This window comes from Herpailurus yagouaroundi, unplaced genomic scaffold (assembly GCF_014898765.1).
Source record: "Herpailurus yagouaroundi ecotype Mexico unplaced genomic scaffold, PumYag 67681, whole genome shotgun sequence".
NCBI classification, from domain to species: domain Eukaryota; kingdom Metazoa; phylum Chordata; class Mammalia; order Carnivora; family Felidae; genus Herpailurus; species Herpailurus yagouaroundi.
This window is the reverse complement of record NW_024420481.1, coordinates 4342647-4359873: the sequence shown is the minus strand read 5'-3', so window position 1 is coordinate 4359873 and position 17227 is coordinate 4342647. Positions and strand designations below refer to the sequence as shown.

At 53.3% G+C, this 17227-nt stretch overlaps 1 protein-coding gene across 1 annotated transcript; it reads left to right on the top strand.

The window, feature by feature from the left end:
* The first annotated feature begins 2848 nt into the window (after positions 1 to 2848).
* On the top strand, positions 2849 to 16448 carry SASH3 (SAM and SH3 domain containing 3). The gene is made up of 8 exons (XM_040468077.1): positions 2849 to 3076; positions 9753 to 9848; positions 10573 to 10719; positions 12225 to 12363; positions 13568 to 13716; positions 13866 to 14075; positions 14226 to 14376; positions 14925 to 16448. Exons 1-8 carry the CDS (start codon positions 3020 to 3022, stop codon positions 15113 to 15115), a joined length of 1140 nt encoding a protein of 379 aa, XP_040324011.1. The 5' UTR covers positions 2849 to 3019; the 3' UTR covers positions 15116 to 16448.
* Positions 16449 to 17227: the final 779 nt, after the last annotated feature.

The following is a 17227-nucleotide window of genomic DNA, read 5'->3' as shown; positions in this document are numbered from 1 at the left end:
CCCACAAAATAGCTGCTAAATCAAGGCTTTCCTGCCCCCACGTTTATACTGGTCACATCCTTGCCCTAATAATCCCAGTTTAAACTGCTGATTTCATGGGGTTGTGTTGGGATGAACTCATTGGGCCAAGAACAAGCACTGGGCAAATGTGAGCTTGCCTCCCCACCTAGGACGTAAGTTCGCAAGTGCAAGGGACTTCGGAAGCTGTTTATTTTGTGTCTCCCCCAAGAGCTTAGCACAAGGTTCTGCACAGAGCTAGCTTGTAGGTCCTGTCTGCCAGCCCATTATCAAGTTTGAGGTGGCCTTGTTCTCTGCACTACTGATCTGGATCACTTCTTTAGCTGAGAGCTCTGTGTACCTGGAAAGTAACCTATAAAATGCTAATGTGTTGCCCAGAAGGGAAACCTATTTAAAAAGTGTTTAGGGCCCATTAGCCAGCTGGGGCTTGACCTCAGGGGACTAGGACCCAGGCAGTCTGCCAGGAGCGAAAAGTTGGGGGAAGGCAAGTCCAGATGGAGGAGCCCCGGACCCCCAGAGCAGGGGCTGCCGATCAGGGGAGGCACATCTGAAAAGGAGACAGAAGGGCAGCGCTGACCACACTCGTTCCCTTCTGTCCTGGGGGGTTTGGTCGCCTCTCTGCACTTTGATTCAGGTCCCCACCCCCACTCCCGCCGCCTTTTCCCAGGCCTAGGCGAGGCGGCGGCCCAGCGCCCTGGTTAGCTGGCTGCCTTTAGTCGCTTTGCGGTTAGTGTGTGAGCTCGGCTCGCGGCCGGGGCTGAGCAAACAGGAAGCGGGCACATCCTGCGCGCCGGTTCGGTTCGGGGACGCGCCGTCGCGGTGCGAGCCTGGGAGCTTCTGCGGGGGCTCCAGCTGCGGGAGCCCCCGGTGCCCTGAGCCCCTGAAGCCCTGTGCCCACCCCTCGCCCCGCGGGGCCGCGTCCCCCACCCCTGCCAGGCTCCTTCCCAGGCAGCAGAGCCCGGAAGCCAGCTGGGGTGTGGAATCTGTTCAGGAGCCCGCCTGGCAGGCTGAGGACAGAGCCAAAGAAGGATGGTTTCAGCCTGGGGGGAAAGGACCGGGTCTTCCCTGAGCTCACCCCGACGGATGGATGGTCAAAGGGCTTGGGGCAGGCTGGGGGACAAGCGGGGAGGAAGTCAACAAGAACATCTTGGGAACAGGAGAGGGCCAGCCCAGGATTTCACAAGTGCTACAGAATGCAAAGTCTTAAAAACATGCACACCTTTTACCCCGGGATGCCCCTTCTGGAAATCCATCCAAAGGAAAAAAATTGTGGCTATGAATATTTACCTTAAGGATGTGCAATGAAGAGTGAAAAAAAAGTTGGCATAGTTGAATATTTCCTAGCATGAGAAAGTCTCAATGACACTGTATTCGGTTTAACAAGGAGATACCAACAGAGTTGGGGAAATGTGACTTTTTTTTCATTTTTGATAATTTAAAAACAGTTTGTTTAGGTATGATTGACCTACAATAAACTGCACATTTTAAAAATGTATGATTTATTTTGACATATGTATACACCCATGAAACCACCACAACCAAGATAGTGAACATATCTATCACCCCAAAAAGGGTCCTTGTGCCCGTTATGACCTCTCCTTCCCCTCCCCACCGCCTCAAACCACAGATCTGCTTTCTGTGCAGTATGATTTTTTTTTGTAAAATACGTATATAGAGAGAGAGGTAGTTATAGGCTCAAAAATAGAAAGATATTTATTCAAACAGTATGGAAGATAATTATGGAGAGAATTTTTAAATTTCCTCCTTTTTGTGTATCCACGTTTGCTAAATTATATATGATGAATATGAATTGCTTCTGGAATAAGAAAATCATTGAAGTTATTAAAATATCTGCCACAGATAACCCACAAAGTGAACATTGTAAACTTAACTACACACGCATTCAAGAAATGCCTTGAATGGGACATTTGCTAGTGGTATGAAGTTGCTTGTGAAATCATGTCTTTTTCATGGTGATGGCTGTTGTGATGACAAATATATGGGGGTGGTCAAGGAGTTTTGACTCCAGGCATGACTGCTGTGGTGAGGACGGCAGTCAGCATGGTTGTGGCAGTGGGGATGATAGCTGTAGGGAGATAGCTGTAACCATGACTGCAGATAGAGGCGGATGGCTGAGAGTTGTTGACTACACAGGTGGTTGTTCTAGCAAGTGGCTGTGGTAGCATTGGCAATGACTGCAGCAGTGACAGTGGTGGGGATGTCGTGATGGCTGTAAAGGGTGATGACTGTAGGAATAACTGTTGTAGGGGTAAGATGTTGGGGCGGTGACTAGGTGGAATGTCTATAAGGGTGACAGCCGTGAGGCTGATGATTGTAAGCTGATAGCAGTGATGAGGACTGTGGGGGTAACGGCTGATGGTGCTGACTGTAGGGGTGATTGCTGTGGTGATGATGGCTGTAAGTGTGCTGATGATGGTGGGGATGACTGGTGGGAATGACATGGTTGTAGGGGTGGTAGTGGTGGTAGCAATGACCTTGGTGATGCAAGGTGACCAGGAGCATTGGCTTAACAGGCAGAGAGACATGGTCCAACTTCTGGCTTCTGGCTTCTGGTCAGTGAGATAAGAGGTGTGAGTAGGCCATATAATGTCCAGTTGATTGGCCACCTGCGGGGAGATGGAGCAGGATTGCTGATGATTGACATGAGATGGCATAGTAGGGACTTTTCTCTGCTTCTTCAACCTAAGAGCCGTCTGCATCAGAATCTCTGGAGACTGAAGCTGGGACTTCCTTCCTCCTTAGGGGCCAGCAGGGGCTGCGATTGCTGTAAGAGCAGGTCACGTGGCGGGGCTTCCTGTATGCTGCCGCTGCCGGGTGTCCATGGCCCGCACCCCCAAGCTGCCACTGCAGCAGTCAGAGTGGCGGCCAGAGGCTCGGTCCATGCTGTGCTCCTTGGACGGTGTTAGCGAGGCTGAGCAAGAGGCCTCAGTGTCTCGACACCTAAGATTGCAAGGACGGAGCGTCACCAGGTCAGAGGACCATGTTGCGCCGCAAACCCTCCAACGCCAGCGATAAGGAGCCCACTCAGAAGAGAAAGGTGAGGAGCATCTCTGAGAACCCACTCCTTCCTTCCCTCTGGTCTCTCAACCCATTCCCTCCAGGAATCTTAGAAGTGGGAAGAGCCAAAGGCCATACGTTGTGTCAGTAGGCAAGGGCCAAAGGGCAGTGGGGCAGGGGCCCAAAGGTTACTAGAGTAGCAGAACTACAGAAGAGACTTTCAAAAGCTAGAGAAGCAAGGTTATAGAATAGACTCTTAGAAGTCTGGAATTCTAGAATTCAACTCCACAACGATGGGATAGAGACCTAAAATTAAGGTTTAGAACCCTAGACCAGAATTTAAGAATCACAAAATATAATTCTCGAGTTGAATCCCAAGATTGTACTTAATTCTCTATCCCCTACGCTGGTCCTGCCACTACTTCTGCCCAAGCGTGGCCTCTCAAGAGCTGCTCAAAGAGCCTTGCTGGGCCACCTGGTTAAAAGCCATGATGCTCCTGGGGCCCCTACCCTGTGGCCATCGCCTGGACTCTGCCCCCTTGGTTCAGTTCTGTTGCAGCTCTCCAGTACCACAAGAGCGGCAGCCAACTAGAGAGTGGGCCCAAGGTGATTTCTATACTCAAGAAAAGGGTTTCCAAAGCTGAAGTAGAATGCACAGGGTGTACAGCTTCTTCCCAGGTGGGGAGAAATTATTTGTGAAGACTGAGAAATGAAGCTGGTGAGATGGGAAGGAGGGAAATTTCAGTGGAGGGATTTTAAAGACCAGGAAGAAAAGCAGGTGCCATGGGCAGCTGAAATATTCCTCTTCCTGGAGCGGAGGCCCAATAGAAGATTACTTGAAGACTGCCAGATCTAGATTTCCCTAAGTTGGATTTGAGGATTTCTAGACTTATTCTTTGATTTGATTATAGGATTTTCCCAGGCAACCAGCAAGTACATCCCACACATCCAGCGGGATCCTAGGACCATCACAAAGCAGGCTTGAACCAGGTCCAAGAGGCCCAGGCCTAGCTCCCAAGCTACACTCTGGGGCCTCCAGGCCCTCACTCTGCCCTGCTGTTTTCTCCTGGAGCTCAGCCCAGGTGCCCTACGGGGGAGCCCCTTGTCAGGGGAGCAGCTCCCAAGCGGAGGCCCAGCCAGCTGAAAGGCTGAGCCCTGGGGCACTGGGGTGTGCCTCCTGCCCCATCTCAGGTCCTGGGGTGGCTGCCATTTCCGGCTATACACTCCCCACTCCAGATGCTCCTCTAAGGTTGCAGCGGAGGTGGGCACAGGCGGGTAGAGACTCATGAGTCTTCACACAGGCTCTGCCACCACCATCCAAGCCCTGCTTGGCGCTCGGCCCAGCAGGCTTACCATTGGCTGCCACCCCTCAGTGAGCAGGTCCACTTCCCCTTGATCTCTGGTTGATGGGGGTGGGAAGCAGAGACTGCTTTAGACACTGCTGGGCCCCAAACCACAGGGGAGCTGAGCTGGAGGAAAGGGTCTGAGAAAGAGCTGACACTTTGACAGTGGGACCATGTGTACCCCAGAGGCACACAGAAGCCAAAAGTCCCTGTCTTCTTCCATGACTTTCCTTATCCAGATTCTGTTTGGTGACTCGGCCTCTGGGATTCCCGCCCCCCCCCCCACCCCAACAGGCTTCTCCCAGGAGAAGCAAGGCCCATGTGGCACTCTGAGGTCCATGTCCTCTAGGGAGGATCATCCAGGCAAATCCCAAACCACCCCTGCCTGAGCCTGGGCCAGCCTCCAGAGCCACTCTCCGAGCCCTGTACTGTGGAAATGCCCTTAGCTTCCAGAAGGTAGGGACAGCATCTTCCCCAGGCCTGGAGGTAGCAGCACAACTCTAGTGCTATGACCTTGGGCAAGTCCCTTCTTCTCAATGGCTGAGGTTGATGTGATGGAAGGAAAACCACAAAGACAAATGAGGCTTCTCTCTCCTGCCCCTGCTCCTCATCCCAGGCCTGCCAAAAAAGAATGTGCTGGGCAGGGGGCAAGAAAGTGGGGTTGAAATCCTACAGGTTCTAGGTGTAGGACCTTGGACAGTTCATTGACCTTCTCTGGGCTTTGGTTCCTTCATTTTGGAAAAGGGGGATAGTTCTTGATCTGCGCATCTCAGGAGGTTGTATAGATCGCCTGGAACAATCAGTGTGAGAGTGCTCTGTTACGTGCATGCATGTGCACACAAGAGGGTGCGTGCTGTAGGCATGGGTGGGCATGGGGAGCATGCTACAAAGAAGACAGCCTCAGTCCTAGCCCTGAAGTGGAGGCAACAAGACTTGAAAGCACTAAGAGCCTGCACCAAGGGAGGACTCACGTCAGGTGCCAGGTGCTGCACGTGCACCCATATCTTAGCTTGTTTGCTTCGCATGTCAGCCTTGTGACATAGGAGCAGATCTTGTCTTTATCTCTGTTTTATGCCCAAGTCTCAGAGAGGTGAAGTGACTTACCCGAGTGCACACAGACAGGAAGCTGCAGAGCAGGGATCCAAGCCAAAATTTGTCAGTCTCCAGAGTCTTAACCCCTTCTCTTTACACCCTCGTGTCCCCCTACTGATCCCAAAAGCACTAGGAAAATCTGGTGAGCATAAAAGACCCAGCCCACCAGTAGGAAAGCATACCTCTACATGACACCCTCACCAGCATACACTTTGTATTTCCAGTGCTTTCTCATTGCCCATAGGCTAACTACCACCCAAGTTCCTTGGCATGGCTGGCAAGGGCCTTCCATGACCTTTTCTGCTCCACCTCCCACCATACCCACTATACTCAGAATGTTTATAACTCTCATTCTTGCTTAAACTTTTCCCGGATCCTCCTGGAGAAATCCTGGCTCCCCTGCATGGAGCAACTTAAATGTGCCTCCTTCTCCATGAAGCCCTCCCAAGCCCTTCCTCCTCCATGCTTCCACCCGCTCTCCTGGAAGCTCCTTCCAAACACTGCCCACAGTTGCCATTACACTCAATCCATTGCTGTACTGGGAGGCAACTCCGTAAGCTCTGAGCACAGCAACACACACAGGCTTCCAGAGTTGCAGACCTGAGTTCAAACTCCTGCTCTTGCTGCTGCCAGTTGTGTGACTCTACCTAGGACACTTCATTTCCCTGAGTCTCAGTTTCCTCAGCTGGGCAATAGGGACATAAGACAGGACCGTGGTGAGGCTGGAGTGAGCTGGTATGCACGAAGTGCTTGGCAGGGTACAGGGTACCTGGGAGGTACTTAAGCCCTTTCTTACTGGACGCCCACATATGCACAGGTCAGTGCCTAGGGCCTAGGGGGTGCTGGGTATATGGCTGGTACAATGAAGGAGCTGAGAGGGTGGTTGCAGAGACACCCAGGGAAAGCCAAGCTTCCTTAAGAAGTAGGGGAAGAAGATGCCAATGGAGAACAGTGTGAGGCTCTGAGGGGCTGAGCAGGGGAGCCTTCCTACAGGGAGCAGCATCTTTGAAACTGGAATTAAAAAGCCTTTCTATGGATGTATAATATTCATTCAAAGAAGTGCATAAATTATAAGTGTTCCACTCAATGAATTTCTATAAGGCAAACATTCCCTCACAGGCAGCACCCAAATCAAGAAGCAAAGCACTTTCGGGGTGCCCAGCTGGTTCGGTTGGCAAAGCATGCAACTCTTGATCTTGGGGTCATGAGTTCAAGCCCCATATTGGACATAGAGCTTACTTTAAAAAAAAAAAAAAAAAGCACTTCCAACATTCCAGGAACTTCCTTTATGCCCCTGATTGTCACTACATGCTCTCTTTTCCTAAGGATCACCATTATCCTGGCTTCCAACAGCATAGCTTAGTGTTGCCAGGTTTTGAAATTTCTATATGACGAACTGTATAATGTACTCTGTGGCTGACCCCTTCTGCTCAACAGCGTATCTGTGAGATTCATCCATATGTTGGGGAGAGCTCATTGCTATGTACTATTCCCTTCCATGACTCTGTTACAATTCCTGTATCCATTCTATAGTTGATGGGCATGTGGGTTGTTTCCAGTTCCATTGGATTGTGAAGGAGGGGAGAAACTATGTCTGACAGAGAAGGGTGGAGTTTTCCAGGTGGGGCACGCCCTGGGTGAAAGTATGGAGGGGGTCAGAGGAAAGGCTAAGCACACATGGACATTTGCTGAGGGGCTGCTGTGTCAGCGCCTTCTATCCTCACAGTCACCAACGAGGTAGGTGCTCTTGTCTTCATTTTACCCACAAGGAAATGGAAACCCAGAGAAGTTGAACTCTTTTAGCTTTGCACAGCTGGTCAATGGCAGAATCAAGATGTGATCACTTGTGAGCTGACAGAGACTAAGGATCGGGGAGGTTAAATAACTCACTGAAGGTCACACACCCCCAGAGTTGAACTCATCAACATCTGATGCCAGAAAGGTAGCTCTTTCCAAGAGGCCCACATACTCCTCTTGGACATGGAAAAGGGGCCAACAGTGTATGGTACCACCTCCTGCCCTGGGCAGGAACCCCCCAGGAAGGTCTCACCCCTTCACCTGGAAGCCAGGTGGAAAATCCAAAGGGGCTCAAGGGTTTCAACCCATACATGGGTGGGGGGATCATTTCAGAGTCACCAAAAGGCTTTCAAATATTTGTGGTTGTCCCTCAGGTTGGAGGTAGGCTGGGCCAAAGGCTACCCTGGCTGGCCCCCACCCCTAGTCACCTGAAGAACATGTTTAGTTTTTTCCCTGTCCCTGGGTTGAGGAGTGGCCAGCAGGCCCAAGTCCCAGCACCACCCCTACGGCCATTTTGGATGGTTTTCTTCCCATTTTGAGCTAAAGCTGGGACAGAGGGGCCCTGACACAAGGTCTTGGGGGCCAAAGGCTCTCCTCCCAGCCCCCAGCTTGCAGATTAATGACAGGAAAAGGAAAGAACTGCGGCCTGGTGGTGAGTTTACTCTCCCCAACAAAGCCCACTTCCGGCCCCGTGCCTGCCCTCCTGCGTGCTTTCCTAGGCTTGCCAGTCCCTGGGGCTTCTAGGGCAACTCTCAGCCTCCTGGTCTGCAGACAAGCTAAAGAGCAGTGAAGGGAAGGCCATAGTGGTCCCATCGGTCTATAAATAGCAGCCCAGCCTGCCCTCCTTGGGCCCAGGCCAGCCTGGTGCCCACCCTCTCTCTGTTCCCTCTTTTCCAGGCAATAAGAGGAGGAAGTTATCCAGGCAGCTTCATCCTAGCCATTCAAGAGAAGGAAATAAACAACAGGTGGAGGAGAGAAGGGGGAAAAAAGGGGGGAAAAAGAGGAAAGAATAGTGGGTGGGGAACACCAAGGAAGGAGGATGGAGGAGACGCATGGGAACCACAACAGTCACCCCGTGGTCATGCTTTCCCCTCCCCATGCCCACTCGCACCCCCCTTTTCCATCTCTCCAGTGTAGCACAGAAGAGGCTTTCTGACTGAGGCTGTAGGTGCTTCATTCGGGCAGCCCTCATGGTGGTAGTGTCTGCTTGGCATGACTGCTGACCTAGTTTCTGGTCAGCTAGTTGGCTGCAACCTCTAGGAAGGTGTGGCCCCTGACCCTGATTGCCTATTTGCCTTTGGTCAAGACCCACCAAGAGAACTAAAATCCCCAGGAGTCCTCGCTGTAGTCCCCAGGAGTAGGGGCCAATTGTGTGTGTGTTGGGGTCAGGTGATACTGCCCCTGTCCTGGGGGGGATTGTCACTGGACCCCCCTTTCATAGGAAAGAGGATGTGAAACTTTCAGCTTTGTGTGGGTTTGGGGCTTCGGTTCCTCAAGCCCTTATCTCTGGTGTCTGCAGTATATCCCGCTCTATCTGTCTGGCCATCTGTGAACCCTGGTTCCTGTGTGTATCTCTGGTCTTGACTGTTGATCTTGATTCAGGCTCAGCCTCCACTTCTTGTCTGTAAAGCCTGACTCTTTACCTGCCTGGCCCTGGTTTCTGGCTGCCATCTTGCCATGCTCATGCATATACAGTTAAGAACGCTCATTTCCTGAAAACAACCTCATCAGTGCAAACCACTGGCAGGGTTTAAAAGCCCAAGCACTGGAGCCAGCCCATCATATTAGTGGGCTAGTATGCCGAGATGAAGAAAGAAAATGGCTGCTTTTTTTTTCACTAAATTAACCCCAATAGTTCATGTCCCAAATCTGTTGGCACCTTCTACTGAGGGTTTCCAGAAAGTATAATGCCAGGCCTGATTCCTGAGGTGTGACTTCCTTGCTCTTCCGAGGACACAGATTCATCAGGCTGGAGACATCAATTGTGCCACTATCACTGTGACAGGGACACCATGCTTGAATGAGATCCAGGGCAAAGAGGCCGCTGTGGTGTTGGGGAAGGTTTTCTCTGTTACGTAAAGGTGATGCTATGGTCGTGCTGAGGTATGTCTCTAGTAGGAGATATGCTTTTGCCCAGACTCATTTAGTATTTCACTGCAAAATTCTGGAGCCCGAACTTCAGGTACCGGTGGAAATGGCTTTGTCTGAGGCCTGGCTGAGGTCACAGGCTCCTGAGGTCTGGAGCTTGCCCTGGGGCCAGCATTCAAGGCTATTCTTGGCTGAAGAGCAGCAAGCAGCCAGGTACCTCCAAGTACATCTGGATGCTGCACCTCATTAGCTCCAGGTCCTCAGGGCACACGTGGGCGCTCCTAGCCCTGGGCTACGTGCGTGCGGTGCGTGTGTCAGTAGCAGGGAACAGCTCCTCGCTCCTCATTCCGCCAGCCTTTTTCCAGCCACTCATGGCGGCTCCTCTGCCTCTTCCAGCTCTCACTCCAGCGCTCCAGCAGCTTCAAGGATTTTGCCAAATCCAAACCCAGCTCCCCCGTGGTGAGCGAGAAGGAATTTAACCTGGATGATAATGTGAGTTGCTGAGGCTCCTCCTCCGGGGATCTGGCTGCAGGCCCCGGGTGGGGGGGGATGGCACGGTGGGGGAAGAGGAGATTTTCAGACTGTTGAGGAAAGCCTGCTTAAATACAGAAGGCCCGCCCTCCCACCCACCGAAATTCTGGGCCCCAAGAACTCAGCCGCGTTCTTTTCAATCGCAAATTACAGTGGATGGATCCTAGAACCATACGGGTTTGAATGGCGCAGGTACACTTGCAGGCGGATTTTTTTTGATAAACCCAGGACAGTACTGCAAATGTATTTTCTCCTCCTTGTAATTTTCTTAATACCATTTTCTTTTCGCTAGCTTACTTTATTGTAAAAATACAGTATGTAGTACGTATACATACAAAATATGTGTTAATCAACTCTTTATGTTATGGGTAAGTCTTGTGGTCAACAGTAGGCTATTAGTAGTTAAGTTTTGGGAGAGTCAGATGTTATACATGGATTTTCACCTGCAGGCAGCAGGGGTGGGATTTGACGCCCCTAACTCCCACGTTGTTTAAGGGTCAACTGTAATTATCAAATTAACTACAGATTAATAGGGCTGATCAGGTACAGGACTAGGAGGGAAGGGGATGGGGGCCTCTAACTTCCACCCCCTAATCCTCTGCCAGGACCTGAGGGCCTCCTTCTGCCCTCAGATCCTGGACCCAGGATCACCAGTGTCCCTGGACCTCCTCCTTTGTTGTCACAGATTCCAGAAGATGACTCAGGTGTCCCTATCCCAGAAGATGCCGGGAAGAGTGGCAAAAAGCTGGGGAAGAAGTGGAGGGCCGTGATTTCCCGAACCATGAACAGGAAGATGGGCAAGATGATGGTGAAGGCCCTGTCAGAAGAGATGGTGAGGCCTGTGTTCCGGGGGAGCAGAGGGGGATGGGGAGGACAGGCACTGCTCTGGCAGGGTGTGAGCATGACCACCTTGACAGCCACTGCTCAGGTGCCGTGCCTGAAGGCCTGATTCAGTACCAGAAGGAAGGTCATACAGAGGAGGGCTCACTCAGCCGTGGACCTGGCAGCAAGGCATAGTCCTGAGGGAGCAGGGGTAGGGTCTGAGGATGGATGGGAGTCTGGGTATCAGAAACTACTGGGAAAGGCAGCCCTAAGGAGGGGGGCCGCTAACAGGGAAATGAGACTGCCTGAAGCAAATTCATCCACCTCAACATCTCACTTGGAACCAGCGTCTGGGATTGGGAAGACTTGATTCGAAGAGGGGCCCCTGTGAGGGAAAATAGAGAAGGCTGGCTCCAGCCCAGGGAGAAAGGGTAGGACAGACAGCTGAGGGGCCAGCACATGTCAGGAACTGAGGTCACACAGTGGGTGTGCTGAGCTCAGGGCTCTTACAGAAGGTGCCCGGCCATGGTGTGCTCTATTCTGCTCGCACTGGCTCGTGCCGGCTGGGGCCAGCAACTGGCCAAATTTTCGGGAATTTTGTGAGTCAGATGTGAAACCCAAACACTGCTGAAAATGAGATTATATGAGTTTAGAATTAAACAAATATTACAAATAAGGAGACGACCATCAATCTTCAGAACTCATAATTTCCCGACTCTTCTACTCTCTCTTACTATTCTCTAAGTTCTTGAGGGTGTTTGCATCTACAGTCTCTGTGTGGGGGCATTAGCCTATCTGGTGTGCTGCTCGGTCAGTGACTTCGTACCGGTGCCTTGACGTCGGCTGCCGCGGGGAGGATTCCCGACACAGGAATTGGCAACTGCTACGAATCGGGGCTTTTATTCCTAGGGAGCCGGTTGTGAAAGGGCCACCACCACACTGAGGTGTGGTGAAGTGGAGGAGCTGGAGTCACTCCAACTTGTTGTGGGTTCCTGTGTGGCCTTGGGGACGCTCCTCCCTTACTCCTCCTCTGTAAACTTGGGAGGGTCATCGCACTACCTTTTGGTGTCACCGTGAGGATGAGATGAAATGGTGGGCAGGGCTGGCACATAGGAACCCAACGGAAAGCAGCTCCTCTCCAGCACTGTGGTCTGCTGGACTCTGCCCTAGCAGCAGCGCTCAGCGCGGGCTTGGGCACCAAAGCCCTTCCCGCGTGTACGTTGGCACTTGAGGCTGACCGAGCACATTCACATGAATGTGCAGAGTCCAGCAGACCACGGTGCCGGAGAGGCTCCTCATTCCATGAGGGAGGCAGGGCAAGGACTGTCATTCCCACTTCACAGAAGCGGAAACTTGGCCTCAGAGATGCCAGGCAGCCTATAAGCGACAGAGCCCACGCTCGAGCGAGGCCCCACTTCTCCACGGAGCCCAGGCCCGTTTCCTCTGCACCCGGAGCTGCCCCGTGTGCATCCCAGTCAAGGCCTCTCAGGGCTCCCTGCCTCCCCTCCCCTGCAGGGAGACACTCTGGAGGAGGGCTCAGCCTCCCCGACTTCGCCAGACTGCAGCCTGGACAGCCCCAGCCCTGAGAAGATGGCACTGGCCTTTTCTGAGCAGGAGCAGGAGCTTCCAGCACTCAGCCGCCAGGCATCCACAGGTGAGTAGGGGCCAGAAGGGAACATCTGCTGAGTCTGGAGAAAAGGACTGGATTAGAGCCATGCAGGTGGCTGTCTGGGAGGGATGTGAGAGAAAGGAACCTTCACAGTTTACCTGCTGGGAACTTTCCGAGCCCTCTCACGTTAAATTTTCACAACAACCTCATGGTGCCAGTACTATCATCCCCACTGTATTGATGTGAAAACTGAGGCCCACAAAGGTTTTCACTTGCCCAAGGTGACCCAGTCTTGAGCTCAGGTCTGCCTAGAGGAGCTGCCACTTGCTGTCTCCAGGCCCTGGAGGGGCCCAGGGTCAGAGGAAGAGCCCCATTACCCTCTTGGACTAGTCCACCCCCACCCTCCCAAGGGGAGGTAGAGGCTACAGCGCCTGGGCCTCTGATGTCCCAGGCTGGGGGTGGGGGTAAAGGGTCTCCACCTGGGAAGACAGCCTCTTGGACTGCAGCCCTTGGTTTGCTGGGCTCAGAGCGCCATTTGGCATGTTCTAGATGTCTATGGGGTTGGACAGCCCCTCCTGGAGGAGGGGCTGCAGACTCTGGGCCGCAGACCCACAGAGCCACTGTCCTCACTCCTCAGGCTAGTTCTAAGTTCTATGCTCTTTCTCTGACTCCACAGACACCTCCCTGCCCCCACCAAAAGCCACTTATAATGCCCTCCATCCCTCCCCTCCCAGAGAGAAAGAGCCTGTCTGAGTTTCCATGTGATGTTATAACCAGACAGAGTCTTATTAAGTAGAGAAAGTAAAATATTAGTTTAGGGTGTGGTTTCTCAGGTGCAAGGTGGCTTCCAGGAGCACTAGAGTAGGAGTCAGGAGACTCGGAGTCTAATGGCCCCAGTGCTACCAATTGTAAGTTGAGAGACCTTGAGCTGTCAATTGTCCTGTCTGGCCTCAGTTTTCCTCTTCTGTTCATTGGGGTGTTGGCCCAGTTGGTCTCTAGAGGTCCTTCCAAATTGCTCATTCTTTAGTCCATGAGCCATTTCTCCTTCTGTGGTCAACCATTTTCATGCCTGTGGTCCCAAAGGTAAAGCTGTGCTCCTGCAGGGTGGTAGAGGAGGTGGGTCAGAACCCCTTCTGCAGTGTGAGACTTGCCGGAGACCAGCATTCTTCCCCAGCATGAATCCTAGGGATTTCCAGCCACAGCTGTCTTAGGACAAAGGTGACCCTCCTCCCTGCCCCATATCCTGCAGGCAGTGAGCTCTGCAGCCCCAGCCCAGGCTCTGGCAGCTTCGGAGAGGAACCACCTGCCCCACAGTACACAGGGCCCTTCTGTGGCAGGGCACGAGTCCACACCGACTTCACTCCCAGCCCCTATGACCATGACTCGCTGAAACTGCAGGTAAGGTTGGCATGTAGGCCTCTCCTGAGCCGGGAAGGCTGTGCTCATAAAGGAGCCTTCTTTGAGCCAGGGTACAAGTGTCCCTGGAGGCCAAGGGAATACCCCTCCCCTCTCCCCTGCTCCACTGTGCTCTCCTGTCCTCCCAACAGAAAGGAGATGTGATCCAGATCATTGAAAAGCCACCTGTGGGCACATGGTTGGGCCTGCTCAATGGCAGGCTGGGATCTTTCAAGTTCATCTATGTGGATGTGCTGCCTGAGGAGGCCGCAGGACCTGCCCGCCCCACCCGCCGACAAAGCAAGGGCAAGAGGCCCAAGCCCAAGACTCTGCATGAGCTACTGGAGCGCATAGGCCTGGAGGTTTGAGCTGGGACCTGCACTCTAAGATCAAGGGAGGCATACTTGGCCCAGAAATGGAGGCTAGGGCATGGTCAGCTATGTGGGAAGGGGGGGATCCTGAGCGGGGGTGGCTTGTAAGTGGCCACAATGGTGGTCTGCCTCTGCCCACAGGAGCACACGTCCACCCTGCTGCTCAATGGCTACCAGACACTGGAGGACTTCAAAGAGCTGCGGGAAACACACCTCAATGAGCTGAACATCATGGACCCACAGCACCGGGCCAAGCTGCTCACGGCCGCCGAGCTGCTGCTGGACTACGACAGTGAGTGGGTTTAGGAGCTGGGTGTGGGGGTGCCTGCAGGTATTCCAGGGAGGGGAGGCCTGCCCTGGCCCTGCCCTCTGAGCACACTCAGCCCCAGGACCCCTCTGCAATGGGAAGGCACTTTCCACACTCCAATTCCAGTCTCAGGCAAAGTTTGGCAACAGAGAGGTCTTAGGGATGATGGTGTCCAACTCCCTTTGGGGTCAAAGGGAGACTTAAGGCCAGAGAAGGTAAGGTATGTACTCAAGGCCTCAAAGCTGGGTAATAACAGAACCAGGAACAAGTGCAGCTTTCCCAGCTGCTAGCTGGGTGCTGAAGAAGTTTGAGCTCCTGGGCTGGGTTGCTGCCTTGGAAACCACTCCCACATGGTTCTAAGCCAGAAAGGGTGAGCAGGGTAGGGATGGTGGTGGGTGCCCAGAGGGAGAGACTGCCTATGGTAGACTTCCCAGAGTCCCTACCCCACACACAAGGGGCCCTGGGACTTTGGAAACCCCTCCCAGCTAAGGCGTAAGCACCCCCACATTCCATCTCCTTCCTTTGCCCGGCAGCCGGCAGCGAGGAGGCAGAAGAGGGCACCGAGAGCAGCCAGGAGCCAGCGGCAAACACAGTGTCCGAACCCAAGGTGGACATTCCTCGAGACTCTGGCTGCTTCGAGGGCTCAGAGAGCGGGCGTGATGAGACGGAGCTGGCGGGCCCTGAGGAGCAGCTGCAGGGCCTCTCCCTGGCCGGGGCGCCTTGAGGCAGAGGCGGCGGCACAGGCCGAGGCTGGGCCCCAGCGGCAAACACTGGGGATGGGCCCGGCCTCCCACAGAGGCCCAGACCCCAGAGGACTGGTGCCGAGTCTGGCCCTGCTCCCCTAGCGGTGCCCAGGGCTGCGGAGGCCGGCCAAGGCCCTCCTTGTAGGCTTGGCTGGAGTGGATGCGGAGCCACCCAAGGGCATGTCCCACCCACCCAGTCCCCTCCCTCCACCAGCTACTGACAGCACAGAACTTCCAGGCACTGCCTGCTCCCAGTCACAGCAAGTGGGACACTGCGGGGCCATCCTACCCATGTCCCTCACCACCGGGGCCCCCAAACCCTCCTCACCCTCACACCACTTTCCCCTGTCACGCTGCTCCTGAAAAGGGGGCCAAGTCAATGTTTCAGGTACGTTTCAAAACCCTAGGGGGGCTGGCCATTTGAAAGGACCCTAACTCATCATGGGTCCATACAGACTTCCCCGAACAAGGCTTGAAGAAAGCCACATGGACCTTCCCCACATTCCTTCTCCTTAACTTTTTGAGAGGTCTGGCCACTAAATCGCCATCTGACTTAAACCAAGTGCTTTCCCCAATCAAGGTCTAGGACTGGTGAGGATTAGAGTGGATACTGCTGAGGACCTTGCCAGCTCTGACATTCTGTGACGTTAAAAGTCTGCTCTCCTGTCACCTGTGGCTGAGGACACCAGTGGGGTTTACTGAGGGAGCTGAAGGGACTTTGGGCTCCCAAATGAAACGGCTCCTCCTGCTCATTCGTTCCATACCTCCCCACGTGACTCAAGCCAAGATACAACTTCCCCCAGCTTAAAACAATATGACCCTCCCTTTCCACTCCTGGCACCATCCAATGACACTTCCCCTGAAGGCCAATGGCAGATATATCTGACTTCCAAGGACAGAACTGCCCCTCTGAAGCCAGATGCAAGTCTGGACTCAGACTCGGCCCCCTGTAAGGGTTCTTAGAAACAAAGAAAGCATGAAGCTTGACACTGGGGAGTCCACTACCCCCAACTTTGCTTTCCAAGAGGTTTTGATGTACAGTTCTAGAACGGGAGGAAGCTTATGTGTCAGTGGGGACCCTCCCTTGATGTCAATACCAAGTCTGTGCCCTGAATTCCCAGAGTAAACCTTCCCCAGGGTCCAACTGGCCTGGGGACAGGGCCCACTACGTCTAGGACGGCCTGCTTCGTGAACACACTTCTCGACCTACTATGAAGAATTTTGGTAAAAGCTACCTTGGGGAAAAGGTTTGGGTGTAAATGTGAGGGGATGGAGGCGGATAAGTTGGCAGCAATAAACATAGGTAGAACTAAATACAGTCTCCAGTTATCTTTCTTATGGAGAGAGGGTTGGAGGAAGGTCACACCAGTATCCTTTGAAGCTGGACTCAGCAAAATGACCTCCAATGACCTTTCAGGATCATCTGTCCCTTCCCTGAAGATGCTTACTGCCCTTGATCCTGCCAACCTAACACTCCAGTTTGAAGCACTAACTGGCTCTGACCTCCCTGTTAACCAGCAATCCTCAGAGTACAGAATCCCAGAGCCACAGGCCTTGCTGGGGTCTGAGAGTGTGGGTATCTATTTCCCTCTTCCTAGGGGCGCCTGGGTGGCGCAGTCGGTTAAGTGTCCGACTTCAGCCAGGTCACAATCTCGCGGTCCGTGAGTTCGAGCCCCGCGTCAGGCTCTGGGCTGATGGCTCAGAGCCTGGAGCCTGTTTCCGATTCTGTGTCTCCCTCTCTCTCTGCCCCTCCCCCGTTCATGCTCTGTCTCTCTCTGTCCCAAAAATAAATAAACGTTGAAAAAAAAAATTTTATTTCCCTCTTCCTAGAATGGTTATTTAACAAGAGCCTTGAAGACCTACACCAGTGAGGAAGGGCCCATGCTAGGGGCTGTCCAGGGTCCAAAAGGGAGAAATTTGGATTCCGCAGGGCCTTCCCTCTGAGGCCACCTCTTCTTGGACCCCATCCTGTCCCCACTGAAACTATAGAAACTCCTGGGAGGTGGGACAGAGACAAAAAACTCCCTCTGTTTCTGCCTGCACGAACTGCACGAGGGATGGCAGACTGCGGTAAGAGCTGCCGCCAGAGTGAA

Excerpts from the sequence above, each read along its gene's own strand:
- SASH3 (XM_040468077.1), top strand. The coding sequence starts at position 3,020 with ATGTTGCGCCGCAAACCCTCCAACGCCAGCGATAAGGAGCCCACTCAG. Across the intron at positions 9,849-10,572 it reads AATTTAACCTGGATGATAAT|ATTCCAGAAGATGACTCAGG; the intron begins GTGAGTTGCTGA and ends TTGTTGTCACAG. Across the intron at positions 14,076-14,225 it reads TGGAGCGCATAGGCCTGGAG|GAGCACACGTCCACCCTGCT; the intron begins GTTTGAGCTGGG and ends CTCTGCCCACAG.